At 42.3% G+C, this 15741-nt stretch overlaps 1 protein-coding gene across 8 annotated transcripts in view; it reads left to right on the top strand.

Annotated features, from left to right (window-relative positions):
* The window catches only part of LOC113125879 (AT-rich interactive domain-containing protein 1B-like), a 188974-nt gene that overhangs the window by 73256 nt on the left and 99977 nt on the right, over nt 1-15741 (top strand). For all 8 annotated transcript variants that reach the window (XM_026299528.1, XM_026299538.2, XM_026299510.1 and 5 more), the window contains one exon: nt 9610-9711. In XM_026299528.1, coding sequence (XP_026155313.1) covers nt 9610-9711 — 102 coding nt within the window. The remainder of the gene's footprint in view (nt 1-9609; nt 9712-15741) is intronic.

Genomic DNA, 15741 nt, shown 5'->3' with positions numbered 1-15741 from the left:
ATTAACCCTAGCCAGAGGACATCCTTCAGCTGATGGAACCATTCCAGTTGCCTTTGACACAGAATTTGCTCTGCGACTGGCTGCTATTAGCTGGTTTTGTAACAAATCGAAGCGAAAATGCCGTCTTTCTTTGAGTCTGTTGCACTGTTGTGACCTCAACTGATTGCGAAGAGCAGAGCAAGCTAAAAAGACATTTCTAAGACATCAAGGCTGATAGAAAAAAAAAAAAAAACTACAATATTGCAGGGAAGAAGTAGGTTTTGAATGTGGGTGGTTTGCTGGTAGTTTTTGAGTGCTGTAGGTGTTTGATAACACCAGATATTTTTAAAATGATGATTATGAGTTGTAGCTCTCAGAAACACTCTGACATATACTTTAACTTAATTAATATGTGTGTCTTTTGACCTCATACACTACTGGTTAATTATTTGTGTTTTGACATGTCGCTTTCCATCCGATGGTATTGAATGACGGATCACTACTGTTAGAATTGCAATAAAATTAATTTTTGCTATGTATAAAAAAATGTAAAGCCATAGAGTTTCCTTTTCTGGAATATTTCAACAGACCCTATAAATATCATAACTAATGTTTTGGTCTGATTGTTGGCTTGAATTATAGTGTGAGACAAATCGCTTAAAAAGAGAAAATTGGTGCCCTTTCTTTTTCTTCCCACCCATATTAAATTTGACGCTTAACAGATGAAATGCATGATATTTTGTTACTGTCTGATACTTTCTAGCTCATAAAAAAAGAGATGAAAAAAAGTGTAATTTCAGGAATTTGGATATTACTTTTTATGACATGTTTGCTGTATTGGATATTATACACCGGAGTGTGACAGGATATGCTGTGGGTAACAGTGTGTTAAATTTAAGTTTATAACTATGCACCATAACATAGTGTAGCTATGCTTTATGTAAACTGCATGATGGTATTTGGGTGAGTAGTAGAGTTGCCAGATTTGACTGCTGGTCTTTGAAGAAGGAAATCATTCCCTGTGACATTTACTCCCCGTTGTAAAACCCACCTATCCACTCTCTGTGAAACCGATCCCACTGGTCGTTTCCTCTATCGGCCTTAACTATTTCCTCTTCCTGTCTGAGAATAGTCTCAGGGGAGCGGAGCTGTGGTCTAGAGGAACTCCTAGCTGATTGGAGGAGGCAAGCTCACTTCACATATCGTCTGATATGAAGAATACGCTGAATGTTCAACGGGCAAGGTTTTAATGCCATTTCATTTTAAAACGATAGTAACTGCTGCATGTGAGCCCCGCACTGACTCATTCTGCACAGTGCTGTGACAATTACATTTTGCTGTGAAATTTGAACATACTGTTGCTGTGCTGTGAAAATAAGCTTGAACAGCAATCCATGTGATTTGTTTAGATAGTCCAGTAGGCTTTTTAAATGTTAAAAAGACATCCATAGAAAGATATTTAACCCCTCAGTTAAAATGAAAAATTCACCAAGTTTGGAGATACACAGTTTTCACTGGTCATTGGCACTATACAAATATTATACATGGCTAACACAAAAAGTGACCTCACCGCAAGCTCTGTGTACTGGCTGTTGTCGACCTTTTGATCATATCTTCACAAGTGGATAGAGTTGGCCCAGATGTTCTAATTTCCATAATTCTGTCACTGTGAGATGACTTTTCATCAAGGCTCACAAGTTTATACTAAAATACATGCAGTGTAATGGGCTTTGTAGTCAGATTGTTTTGTAAATTTCCAAAGTCAAGAATTAACTTGATATGAAAAAGTAATTTTGTTAATTTGTCTTATTCTGCTCATTACTTCAAGTGTGAAATAATTTTTTTCATGTCGCTAATAAAAACTGTTCTCTAGGGTGCTCACAGACTGGTATATCGGCTGGGTCCTGGACGTTCACTACCACTGTGTCATTTTCTATTTCCTGTCTGTCACCCCTCTGCCCCTACCCGGCTGCTGCAGCAGGCCGTTTCCCCCACCCTTGCTTTTAATCACACCAGGTTAATTAAAAGGCCGTGGAGCCTTTCTGATGCCTGCCCCCCTGGCTTTATTACCCCCTCGCCATATACTTGCTCTGCTGCCTCAATCACTGTGCCTGGCCCCCCGCTCCCCATACACACACACTTTCACTCACGTGGAAATGGGAGCTCACCTTGGCGATGGCGGAGGGGTTGAGGGTACGACACAGAGGAAATGAAAGCCAGGCAGGAGTGTGTGTGATGGGAGAGAATGAAAAGGATGAGGTGAGAGCAGAGGGGAAGGTGTGTGTGTGTGTGTGTGTGTGTGTGTGTGTGGGTTGGGGGTGGGGGCCTAAAGTTCAATGTCATTAATTGGTCACCATTTGAATATTAAGTGAAGAACTCTGTTAATTAACAGGATAATAAAAGTGCTGGCGGCTGGAAGGGGTGGACAGAAAGTGGGAGGGAGCAAGAGATGGGGGGAGGACAGGCTGAGGAAATGGAGGGCATATGGCGAGAGAGAGAGAAAGAGCGAGGCTGGGTGCAAGGTGATAAGAGGGAGAGAGAGACGTCCGTGGGTAAAGGTCTGGCAGTGGTAATTTGCGGAGAGCCGCGTTAATTGTCATAACCTTTTAAATGGCAGAGTTTATCGGAGTCCTCTAAATGTCCCTGCGTATCGCCACGGCAACCCTGGGCCTGCTGCTCTCCGATTGGCTGCTGCTGACGAGCACTTAAGCTTGATGAGTTTTCAGGCAAAAACTAAATGATAAAATTGGAAAAAAGGAAAAAAATCACATATATTCTGTATATGTCAGCTAGGTTTGTGTGTATGTGTGTGCATAAGATGGTGTGTCTGCATGTGTTTGAAACAATGTTTTTAATTTAGTGTGTTTTTTACCTCCACATTGAGTGACACTCGTTAATTGCTCGACCAGAATCCGCCACTGTTTTTTTTTTTTTCTTCTTTTTTCTCTTTTTTGATTTATGTTTGTTTTTGTACAGCCGAGCTGCAATTCAAATGCAAATGAACGAGAACGGGAGAGGTGTTTTTGGAACGGTTAGGACAATCATAATGGCTCAGAAAAAAAGGGGGCCGGTAGTTAGCGGCACAGCACCCTGGGGGCCTCATTTAGCTGCCATTTGTTAGGAAATGCCGCTACATTTGTTCCTGGATACAGACTTCACAGACAGCAAGAAAAAGAGAAAACACCAAAAAAAAAAAAAAATGTCACTGTGAAAGTCGGGCTCGCCAACACACCGCTATTGTCCCTCCATGCTTTTGCAAAAGTCATGTGGGTGTACACCAGTTTGGGTGGATGTCCTCTTTAACTGTGAGCCAAAGCCATTGAAGTGAATGGGCGGATGGGGGTGGTTGTGACTGAGACTTGCAAAGAGTGTGTGAAGTGAAGATGGTACAAAGACTGGCTCTTATTTGATTAGCCCGTGTAGAGGAATGAGAATGAAAGCCCTGGCAACTGCATCTGCAGCTAACACTGTTAGCTACATCTGACATCATCCCTAAGGGACAGCCTGCACACAGACTGTGTGTGTGTGTGTGTGTGTGTGTGTGTGTGTGCACACATACATTTCTTTCTGTTTCTATGTGTGTGTTTCTGTTTATATCGGCAAGAATGAACACTTGCTAATGGCTGTGTTTGTGTGTGTGTGTGTCTTGTGTCTCCAGTGCTCTCTTGTAGTCCTTTTGTGCTAAAGGTCAGGGGGATTGCTGAGATAGAATCCAATCTGAAGGACACAGTACTAGAACAGGCTCTGCTACAAATGGACCTATTAAGATAGGCTGGACGGACAAATGCACACACACCACACAAATATATAGGCATACACACACACAGGCATCCTCGCATATACACATGCAGCAGCTCTTTCCATTCTAATGGTCACGTTTCCCATGATGGTAATAATAGGCTGTACCCGGGAATAAATGCCCGTCATTTACATGGAGTCTAACCAACAGGCTGTTTTAAAAGCAGTTACAGGAGCTGAAAATAAGTCTGCCCTATAATATAGTTACACCATATCTGAAATAATCAGAATGTAACTGCAGTGTTTTCCAAATATTCTGAAATGGATCAAAAGATGTGTCAAAACATGAAAGACAGGCATTTCATAACCAAATGGTGATTTGTCACATTTTTCAGAACACGGTGTAGCTTGCGCTCACTGCTGATTGTTGTTGTGGTTCAGTCCGTCTGATTGGTGTGAGCATGTGCGCATATCTGCAAGTCTGAACCAACGTGTGTGTGTGTGTGTGTGTGTGTGTGTGTGTGTGTGTGTGTGTGTGTGTGTGAATGTGGGGTGTTGAATATGGATGTTCTGCTCCCCCACCGCCATCATCATCACTGCCTGTATCTGATCCGTAGAAGCTTTATAAACACGTCTGTTGTGCTTTTTCTTTAAAAGCCGGTCGTTTTTTAACAGCTCGGCCAAATGAAAGTTAAAAATGCTGCTTTCAACAGTAATTACTGGCAGAGAGGAGGGACATACACACGTTCACGTGGAAATAAAGACACTGAAACACTGCAGAAACAGCACTCTAGCTCAGTTTTTTTACATCCATCTGATTCTTTCATCGCAGCGTCTTTCCCCAGCGACTGACCCAATATACAGTATCTAAGTGTGTATGTGAGTGTGTGTGTGTGTGTGTGTGCGTGTGTGCGCATGGGTCTAAGTGTGTGTATGTGCTTTCAGGGCAATGATGAATGGACATCAGAGACCTCCTGTCCTGGGGGTAATGTGGCTGGTGGTGGTGGGAAAATACACTAGTGATGGTGTGTCAGTGTGTAGTTAGGGAGACTGTGTGTGTGTGTGTGTGTGTGTGTGTGTGGGGTGGAGAGGGGGGTTATGAGCCTCTCTTCTAAAGACACGCAATTAAGCTTAATTTTTAATGAATATTAATGGCATTAGCGTCAGATTTTGTGGAGATGTGCATCTGCCAAGGTGTAAGGGGGGGGGGCTAATTCATTTGGTAGTCATGAGGAGAGCGGCTGGAGACAGGAAAGGATGGGGGAGAAAGGGGTGGAGGTGGTACTGACGAAGAGGAACAGGGTGGAGAAAGGAATGGAGATGGAGACTGTATGTGGGATGGAGAGGGTGATAGGGAAAGTGATGGATAAAGTGAAAGAGATGGGGAGTGGGAGGGATGTGAGAGGTGTAGAGCAAGAGATTAATGGGGAGAGCGGATGGACATGAGGAAGAAGAAAACAATGAAGGAGGTGAAATAATGGAGGCAGAGGGAGCAGTTAAGACTGAAGGGAGAGATGAACACAGAGAGAATAAATAAAACGAAATATAATCAGTACACATGGAAAAGAACAGAGGACTTGACTAGATGATGGTCCGTTGGACTTCATAAATTAGGAGCCAATCAGATTCAAGCAGCACACCTACCGTATTGAATATATAAGTTTATGAGATTTCCGAGAGCAGACAATGGTTGTAGGAAAATTGATAAAAAGCAATCAGGTTAAAATAAAAACATTTGAAGTACGCCACATTATATAAAAAAAGAGAGAGGTCGAGACAAATGTCAGCCAGAATCAGCTTAATGTAATGGCTGTGATTTAGTTCTGGCTGCTTTCTGTTGTGTCAAGTGGTGGCATCAAATGCACTTGCTTGCTGTCATTCACATTTCATTGGTTATTTTTCGAGACTGGCAATCAGACTCATACAAGCAAAGCGAAGCAACGTTTCACCTTGGTCCCTGCTTGAATATAGAGTGAGAACATGTGGAGTGCAGCCAACCAGAAAGGCCCAGTGCAACCTTCCTAAATGAAGTGTGAGACAAAAAAAAAAAAAGAAACAAGGTGTCAAATTTGGTGTGTGCGATGTTTGGAATTACTCTTTGAAGCTGTGCATAAAAATCTTTTACTTTCAGAACTGAATTGCCAGCAACCTCTGAAGGTTGGGATGTCTGACCTTTGACCTGTTTTTTTTTTTTTTTTTTTTTTTTTGAAGTAAAATTTTTTTCATGGGAATCTACATTATAGTGACACAATACAATAGATTCAATTACAAGCTGTACTGACTACTTTAAAATGATGGTACATGAAAGTCTCATATTCCAAACAATCATCTGCTCGCTTCCCAAGCGCTTCACACTTACCAGCTCACTCCTTTTCCTGAGTGGGCGGGATTAACGTTTTTCTGCAATATTGATTTACATCGGCATAAAACCTCTCTAGCTCTATATATTACACTACATTCAGCAGTCATCTATTCAATCAAATCTAATATTACACTGCCTCTCCACACAGCTGTCTAATAGCATTTAACTCACAGTTTGATTCCTACATTCCCTCATGTACTTCAAACGGTTGCCTTCAATATCCTTCATTCGTTTCTACTATGCCAAGATGAAGTCTTTTGAAAAGTGCAGAGGATGAATGAGCATGTTTCTGCGTGTGTGCGTCTGTGTGTGTGTGCGCGTGTGTGTGCGTGTGTGTGCGTGTGTGTGTGTGTGTGCGTGTGTGTGTGTGTGTGTGTGTGTAAAGACAGGATTAGCTGTGGCCCAAGGCTTAAGGTATGGAGTGGAGTGTATTTTAGAAGCTTCTAAATTAGCTGGGAAATGGGATTTTGAGACAATGGACTGGAAAAAACTCAAATGAAAGGATGCATTCGCAGCACTCCTTCATTTGCCTCTGATGTTCTCTCACTCTTTTTTTTCTAGTCTTTTTTCACCGTTGTTCCACTATTTTCATCTTCTCTTGCTCCCTGTGCTTTTCTACCTCCTCCATTTCTTCTCTTGATTTCTTTGGACTTTCACCTTCTATATGTCTCTCTCATCCTGTCTCCTTCTTCCCTCCCTCTCCCAGTCTGTTTCTATCACCTGCGTTCTTTCTGTCCATATTACAGTTGACAGTGATGATGTAAGGATTTGAGTGTAAACAGTAGTATGAGGCTAACCTCACTTTGACCCACTTAAAACAGAAATCCCCTCGAGTACATACACTCACACATACACTCACACATACACACACACATACACACACAGACACATATGCCTGAGTAAATATTGGACTTGGGTCAGCAGCCACTCTTCTGTTCTCAATTCACTGAGTGAGTAACTGTCTATCCATGTGCACATTTTTGTCTGTGAACCAAACTATGCACGTCTGTCCGCCTATCAGAAAGGCACCAGACATTTCTGTTTTTTCCCCTCCCCACCCCTTCCTGCTCAGTCCTTCCTTGAGTCTTTATTTACCTGTGGAGGTGTATTTGTGTCTAAGCTGGGTCTCTACTTTACACCAAATACTTCCGACCATGTAATAAAAGCCTGATGTTTGGCGTGCATCCAGTCTCCCATTGATAAACACATGGGGCTGTGCACACAAACACAGGGCTTGCCCAGGGCCCTGACAACAAAACTAGCATGGCTTTGTTTTTAAAATAGCACCTCAGTTCATTGCTGCAATCCTGTTGGGAAGCATCTCTCGTCACCCACCCACTAATGGGATGAAATGTGATCAGTGATTGAACCACATCTGGGTGAACAGGGTTTTCCCCCTGGCTGATAGATGTGATTAGGGGGATGTTGCTGGTTTTGGAGTTTTGGGTTATGATTAGAATAAAAATGGTATTGTGTTAAGATTATGGCTTGATGGTCCATTTATAAGGCTGTTTTTCATTTCATTTCATGAAATCCAAAATGCAAATTTCATAAACGTCATCACAAATTAAAAAAAAAACCGTATGTGAAATGTAAATATATAAACCTGGAACTCCTTTTCCCTGTAATTTTAAATGTGCTGTGATGCCTTTATCCTCCATCCTAAGCTGAAATGAATCAATACATTATTATACTAAATGTTTTGGAAATAGTATTCGGTGATAAATTATAATAATCCATGTAAGGATCATATGAAACCACTGGGCATCTTCAAGGAAATTACATGTGAAGACACTGCAGGACTAGATTTAGGAACTTAAGGAACCATAGGAACCATAACTTCAGCATTTTATACTAAAAATGGCACTTTAGAGCACATGTTCACCAACTACCTACACAGGTAAAATCTACTGGCAATTCAAGAAACATTAGGATATTTAAAGTTTTCTATAATTTTAGATTTAATACTTCAATGATTTAATTGGCTAATAATTGAAATGTGGATTTGAAGGGACTACTCTAGGGTGTTTAAGGTCATTATATTACCTTTTCTTAATAATGAATGAATGAATACATAAACTTTTTCTCTCTGTGCGTGAATAGCTGCTAAAACAGCACACAAACTGTGTGCAGAAGTTTCAGGGGTAATAATGTATATAATTTTAGCATGATATCAGAGTTCCTTAAGAATCTACATAAGTACTGAATGGGTATCATTCGCCCTGGATGCGAAAGTTATGACACACTTAATGTTCTAATAATAGATCCATTTCACATGACACATCTCTTGCTGTGAAGGATAATCTTCAGCTATAAAATTATATCACCTAGCTGACAGGAATATTGCCCACCTACTACAGTAAAATCACACAACAGATAAGAAATCAAACTGTGGAGAAAATGGATTTTCAATGTAAAAGACGTGTGCATGTGTATGTAGCAGTGTGAATATATGTTGTGTCTAGTTATGTGTGCAAGCACATGTGATCACTCGCCACGTCTCGCCGATCAGTTATCACTAATCCTTCCACTCAGAGCTCTTTAACAAGTTGCTATTGTGCCGCCGACGCTTAACATGATGGAGGAACGACCTCCATGGTGAATGAAAAGAAGAGGGAGAGGGAAGGAGGGAAAGATACAGAGGGAGGGAGAGAGAGAGGGCAACACCTCCAACAATGGGGAGAAAATTGGTTTACACTAGATAGGCTTGTGATTACAGAGGGAAAGAAAATGACTTAGATTGAACAATAGGACTGAGTGTGACTATTGGTGTGTGTGTGTGTGTATATATATTTCGAGGATTAGTGGGTGGTTAGGCTGGGATTTAGTTGAAATGAATTGGCGGCTATTGTGTGCTGATGGGTGCGTGTTTGGATGTTTTTCAGTCTGCATGTACTGTATCTCTCTCGGTTTTCTTGTGCACCGCGCCTTTGTGTTGCGACTTGATCTAACAGGGAATCAGAGTCTTCATTACAGCCCTGTAAACCTGAGTCACAGTCACCACTCCAACTTATTCCATCGTGTCCCTCTCACACGCTTTTAGACAGTTTTCTCTTGGAGTGTGTTAATCTACTGTTTAGTGTTTAGCTTAAGGCTACTCAGCAATTGAGCCAGTGTCACTGCTGTTATTAAAATGAAAAAGATATGTTGACTTCACTGTATTATGCCCATACACATAAAATCACATTTCTGTTAAGAAGTTCAATTTGTTTATCAAAGAGTTGTGACAAACATGTCCTGGAGACCAGCTGATATGTTGCATTTATAATATCCCTGTTTAGACTCTTTAGTGCTGTAGAATATTGGTGTTATACCCAAAAAAACAATAGCTTCCACTATAATTTGAAAATTGCATGATACAAAATACTGTGTGTTGGCAACTTCCCTTTCTCAATGCACAGCATGGATAAATATTGAATGTATATATATCTTTTATTTTATTTTTTTTACTTATATAAATTGGAGGAGTCTGTATCATTTTAATTTATTAATCATAAACAATCTGTTTTTCCTCTTTCTCTTTTTTTTAGGAGGCCCAGCAGGAGAGCTACAACACCAGGGGTCCTGCCCCAGGGAATTCTGGGAAAGCAAACAATGAGGATGGGACTCAGGACCGCCCTTCCAGTCTGCCGGTGAGTGACAGACACTTGTGTCTACCAGAAATCACAAGCACTGAGTTTGTATCGTGCTTGCAAACTTTTTAAATATCTCAGAACTGTTTTACTTTTATTGAGAGACATCTTTTGTTGTAGCAGTGTTTCCAGCTTATTGCCTAACTTCTAGTGATACGCTTTTCTGTCCAATCAACTGCCTCTGTTCAGCCTGTGACCTGCCTCGTTGTCTCTCACTTCCCGTGGGAGACATGGATTTGACTCCTTGATTCGGAGCTTATATTTGTGTTTTGACTGGAGTCCGCGCTGAAGGCAAAAAGGCCACACGCGTCAGCCCGTGGTCTCAGCGTCATGCACTCCATCACACATACACCCACATGCACAGAAAAGCATATGCACAGACACAGACATCCCTGCTCGACGCACACAGTCACACATTCAAAGACACACGCACTGCCTCTTGGCATTTGGGTGAGCTAAAAATCGTTAAGCAGGTTGACTGGAGGAGTAATTGAGAAGAAATAGTGAGGCCAGGCTGATCTATGAGGGTAGAGAGATGTGGGCTGCTCCAGTTTTTTTTTTTTTTTTTGGCTAAACTAATCGCTTTTTACTCTCTATCATTTCTCTCTTTACAGCTCCTCAGCACTTTCAGGAATAGAATAAATAGACATTTGCAAATGACCGCAAATATTGGCACTGCTTGAGGTGTGTGCTGTTTAATTTACCAGATACTTTGGAACAGCCTCAGGAGTGGAGGAACAAACTGCTAGAAAAGCTAAATTAAATGTATGAACACAAATGAAGACATAACTTTTTTCCATGTACTTTTAAAACCTGAGTGCAGTGGTCATCCTCTGTCTTTCAACACATGCTGATGGCTGACTTTGTTTTAGTCTGTTTTCCTGTTACTGTGATTCCTATTTAGTCTCTCGGGCACACACACAGTCACACACGTTCTTTTTCCTTCTGTTTTCTCCTCGATAACATACTAATAGCATGTCATCTGCTTTATCTTGGCATTTTTTTCTTTCATTTTCATTCTCCCACACTCTTTACCCCTCCTCCCCTTTTTCTTTCTGTCTTTCCCTCTAAAGTAGCGTCATGAAAGCCCCCCCCTCTTCCTCATGGTATAATGAGAAATGGCCTTGATGTATCAGTGTGCGAATCCAGAGCGAGAGAGGAAAGCGAGGCGAGGAGCCACTGCGGTCGCGGGGGCCGATCCATTTGAACCACCACCACTATCACCCCATATTCCCTCACCACTTTAATCCTGGTATTTTACCCCTTTGGGTTTGCCGTGTGTTTTCACATCCCATCCAAAGCGCATGGCTCGCTGAGATCCTAATCGGCAGCAAGTTTTGATGAGAGAGAAAGAGAGAGAGACACAGAGAGGGAGAGATGGACAGATAGAAGAGGAGAGAAAAGGAGAGAGAAATTGCTCTGCATTTGCCAGGCTCTTCCAGCAAGCTGTCACTGCAGAGATGTAACCGCCCCCCCCCCCCCCCTTTCTCACTCTCTTGCCGGCGTTTGATGTCAGATCTAACGCTGCTGTCATCTTTTTTTTTCCCTTTCTCTCTGTCAGTGGGGAGGGAGCGCAGGTCGGTAAAGTGTCATGTTGTTGTTTTGGGACGAGTCTGCTGTGTGATGTGGCGGGATTTTTGAAGGGAGACCAAAGGAGGAAAGTGCTTTAGTAACTTATCACAAATGCAAGTCACGGTCCCCCTTGGGTCTTTTAAAATGTAATGTATTGGAGATACAGCATGCTTTGTCTTCCATATCACTGTACAGTATCTGTGTCGTTAACACTGCTGTTAATATTAAATGACCATCACTTTAATTCTCCAGTTGCATAAAAACCAAGTACACAGTGTATAGTGTTCTATGAATCGACCACCTATGTTTTCATTAACACTGATGTTATTGTACATGTGAAGATGGTGTTTTTTTATTGCTTCATTAATTCTAAACGTTATTTTTTTTTTTGGCTTCTTATCTACAAAAAGCAGCTTATACCCTGGTGATCTGATAACAGTAGTCCCCCCGCCCCCCAACAGGTTTTACCATTTTAAACTTTCATTGCATGATTTTGAGTACAGGGTTAATATTAACACTGCAGTGTTCCTCTTGCATTATTACTCGCCTCTGTAGATGTGCTGTGGTCGAGCTGAGCCTGTTCCTCCAGTTCTACATAATAGTGGAGCCTGCAGCTAGAGCAAAGATCATCTATTGAAAAGATAAACCACAGTTCACTTCAATAAGTTACCGATACCCACCATTTATTTTCTCTCCCTTGCTGCTGCACATTACACAGTGATGTTTTATTGGCGTCACCAGCAGTTTGTGAAAATAATTACTATTTTGTATCTGCATCCAAAGACAATGAATTTCACTCTTTGAGCTTTATAGATTTTCTGTTTATTTGTCCGCTGTTACGTCCCTGGTTTGCACTGAAACCTGAAGGAATGATTCTTCTCATTGTTGAGTTTTGCCATTTTCAAAATGATCTTTTTTGTCTACCAGACAGGTGTGGCAATTACATAAAATAACAGGTCATACAGTATGTCATGTTGCTTACTGACAAGGTGTTAAAGCTGGACAGGAAGATTGGCACATGTTGACTGCAGCCTTGTTATTTCCTTCTGTGTGTGACAGTGATGGTACATAGAAATAGAATAAGAGTGAGAGCTCTGTGTTTTCCTTATCTCTGGAGTGCCCTCAACCCTTTGCATCTTTTGCCTAACAGCACTAAGCCAAGCCATTTTCAGTGCAACAGTGAGGTGAGGAGCCAGGGTTTTCAGACCCGCTACCCTCACTGCCACCCCCACTGCAGTCACTACATGTTCCCTGCTCTCCAGTGCTCCCCTGACAGCCTGCCAAGCTGCCTCACAGCCTCCCATCCTCGGGGACATGGGAGAGGATGGCCAGCCATGTGGAAATACAGGGAGAGAGAGAGCTGGGGGTGGGAGGGTGTCATGGGGGGGGGGGGGGTGAAGAGCAGGATGAGAAAGAATGAGTAAGAGAGAGAGAGAGGGCGTGAAGCGGTGAAGTGAAACGTGGTTATCTTTTTGTCACTTGTTCAGGGTGAGGGATGTTGAATTCAGGCTATGAGGTTCCAGCAGCAGCATGTTATTCACACTAGTGCACACACATCACACACATCACACACACACACACACACACAGATTCACACAGACAAAAATATTCATGTATGTCTTCAGTGCTTATTTGCCTTTCCTTGACTTATTTTCCATCAGGCCAAAAAGAAAATTCAGAATCATTTTCTCTTCATCTCTGTCTCTTTCCTTTCACTTCTGTCCACCTTGCCCTTCACTGTTTTTCCAAGTGTTAGGTCATGAATGATTGACAGAGCACAGCTGGAGAGGCCTGCTCCCCCCTCTCCCACTGCAACCACACACAGATCTCTTTGCTCACAAACACACACACTTCATCACACACTTTGATACACATTCTGTCCTCTGCGAGCCTCTTTCGCACACCGAGTGTGTGTGCTCTACCAGAGCATGTCAGTCAGGCTGTCTATACAGTATGTGCTCTCACTCTGGCTCTCCCCACTGCTGTGTTTTATTTTAGAGTCCCCAGGCAGGCAGACAGGCCAGCAGGCAGCACAGAGTAATGTCATCCAGCAGGGTTAGATTCAGCCTTCACATTAGTGCATATGGGTGAGGGGGGGAGAAGCAGGGGTAGTCAAGAAAGCAAAGAAATGTAGGGAGGAGTGGAACAGAGTGATGGAGAAAAGGAAGGAGGCAAAGGAAAAGGAGGTGGGGAGGACATGCTTTACCAGTTATACCTCATCCATTTTCCACGTAGAACAATCATTTCTTCTTATATTTTGGTGTGTATTTTTGTGGTAGCTACTTCAAATATACTGTATTGGCATGTGGAGCAAGAAAAGGAGGGTAGGTGGGGGAGAGAGGAAGGCAGGGAGCCTCAGAGACGAGATGTTCCCTGGACCCTGCTGCCTATTCTTAGAATCGACAGCAGCACTGAAGGCCGCAGCAGCTCCCTGCCACTGCTGTGAACACATGGTGTCTCTGAGAATAGGACAGCTAATCTGAAGCCAGTTTCACACTCTGAGGTATAGGGGAATGCTCCTGGTCACGCCAGTCTTAAACCTGTACACCTGTTCCCCTTAAATTTCCAAATATGAGTTCTTGGTTCAATGGCTTTATGTGTCAGCAGTAGTAGCTCAGCATATACTGAGCTACAAATCCATTCTTGAATCAAATTCACTCATTTCTCACACATTATTTGTGTTTTCACCTTGGCAGTGTTTCAGCTCAGATTATCATGACACAGCAAGTGGAGAGCGTGGCTTCATCTAAAATGCAGACAGGCTATTTTTCCGCTTGTATGCCGGCCTGTTTTTGCTCGCCTCTCATGAATCATTTAGCGCGCACACACAGTTTCATGTACACAAGTAGTTTTTTTTTTATCCTCAAGGGCTGAGAACATGTGTTTTTGTTTGGATTGTACCATTTGTTCCCCCAGTGCTTAAAAATTCAGACGCAGAGGAGGTGGAATTGAAATTTCTCAGGTTTTTTTTTTATCTTTATACATAATCAACGTCATTTTAACCGAGAGAATTCACGTCTGATTATAACATTTAGTACAGCAGTTGAAATTCCAGTTATTTGTAGCTGCTTAGCTTAGATATAAGGAAAATATTGAAATGACTGGCAACATGCATTACACATTTTTGCCTTTAAGAAAACCTTCAGCTCAGATTTGAAATGATAACTTTGAAAGTCATCTGAGAGGCTGCTTTTAGCTGGAAGATCAAAGTTTGGGCTGCCATGTTGTCAAGTATCTGCACTGCTGAAGGGTCCTTTAGCAAGACACTGAATCCCTACCAGCAGTCCTCTGCAGCTGACTCTCCACTCTCATCCCCTGTAGTGGAGAGACAGAACAAAAGAGAATCTCCCTATCGAGATCAATAAAGCATTTTTTGCCTGAAGGCTTTTAGTTGTATCTTATGGCAAAATTTGATGGCTACACACTGTTCTTCCTACTGGAGACTGTGCTGGCCAGTGCAGGTTGTTAAAGCAAACTGGTAACACAAGGCTGAGCAGCAGTGGTACAGAGACAAGGGAAAAGTCCCTCAGCTGCAGAGGAGGCCATGTTTATACCCAACCACCCCTGCCAGGCTACCCGACTGTAGCCTTGCACAACAGAGTGAAGGGGGATTGTAAATACATGTCTGTGTGTGCACGTACTCTCTCCAAGCACTACTCTTGTTCACTTTCCTACCGCTATGCTTACACATCCTTGCATCCCAAGTGTGCGACAGGCTTTATGATTTGAGAGTGAGGGGGAAATAGAGAGGGATGAACTTGGTTAAGAAAACACCAGTCCAGTTCCACTGGCGCCTGTCCACCAGCTTCTTCTACAAAAGAGGAGAGACAGAGGGGGAGATAAGGGAGGAGGAGGAGAGAGAGTGAGGACTGACCCTAGAAGGAGAGAAATGTTTCCTTGGTCTTTTTTTTTTTTCATCCTTTGCCCATCAGTTCTCCTTCTCTGGCTGGTGTCTTCTGTCAAAGCCTATTTCTTCCAGCAGATTAGGGAAACTAGTTCAAATTCAGGACAAAACAGGACAGAGATGAAGAGCAGCTCATTGCTGCTAGTTTCTATTAAAGCAGTAGCACACACACACACACACACACACACACACAAACAAATACACACTGATCTGTATTTCAGTGACAAGCAAAGATTCTGCATAAATGAAAGTAGGTGATGTAAATACAAAGTGTATCTGTGGGTAGGGATGTGTGGTGATATGCACATTTGTATGCATCTGTGTTTATGTCTGTTAATATTTGGATCAGCAGCAGTGAATGTGTATGTGTGCTTTTTTTTTTTTGCTGTCAGGACACAAAACACACATCAACACCTTCCTGACTGTCCTCCCTGTTCCACCATGGGACAGTCTGCAGTGTGACAGTGTGTGAAAGCTAAGGCTGTTATATCAGGACGATGGATACACACAGTAAATGAACATGACACACTGCGTGTTTTACTAGTTTTGCTTGT

Source organism: Mastacembelus armatus, chromosome 22 (assembly GCF_900324485.2).
Source record: "Mastacembelus armatus chromosome 22, fMasArm1.2, whole genome shotgun sequence".
NCBI lineage: Eukaryota > Metazoa > Chordata > Actinopteri > Synbranchiformes > Mastacembelidae > Mastacembelus > Mastacembelus armatus.
The sequence above is the reverse complement of the archived record's forward strand: the minus strand, read 5'-3'. Positions and strand labels throughout refer to the sequence as shown.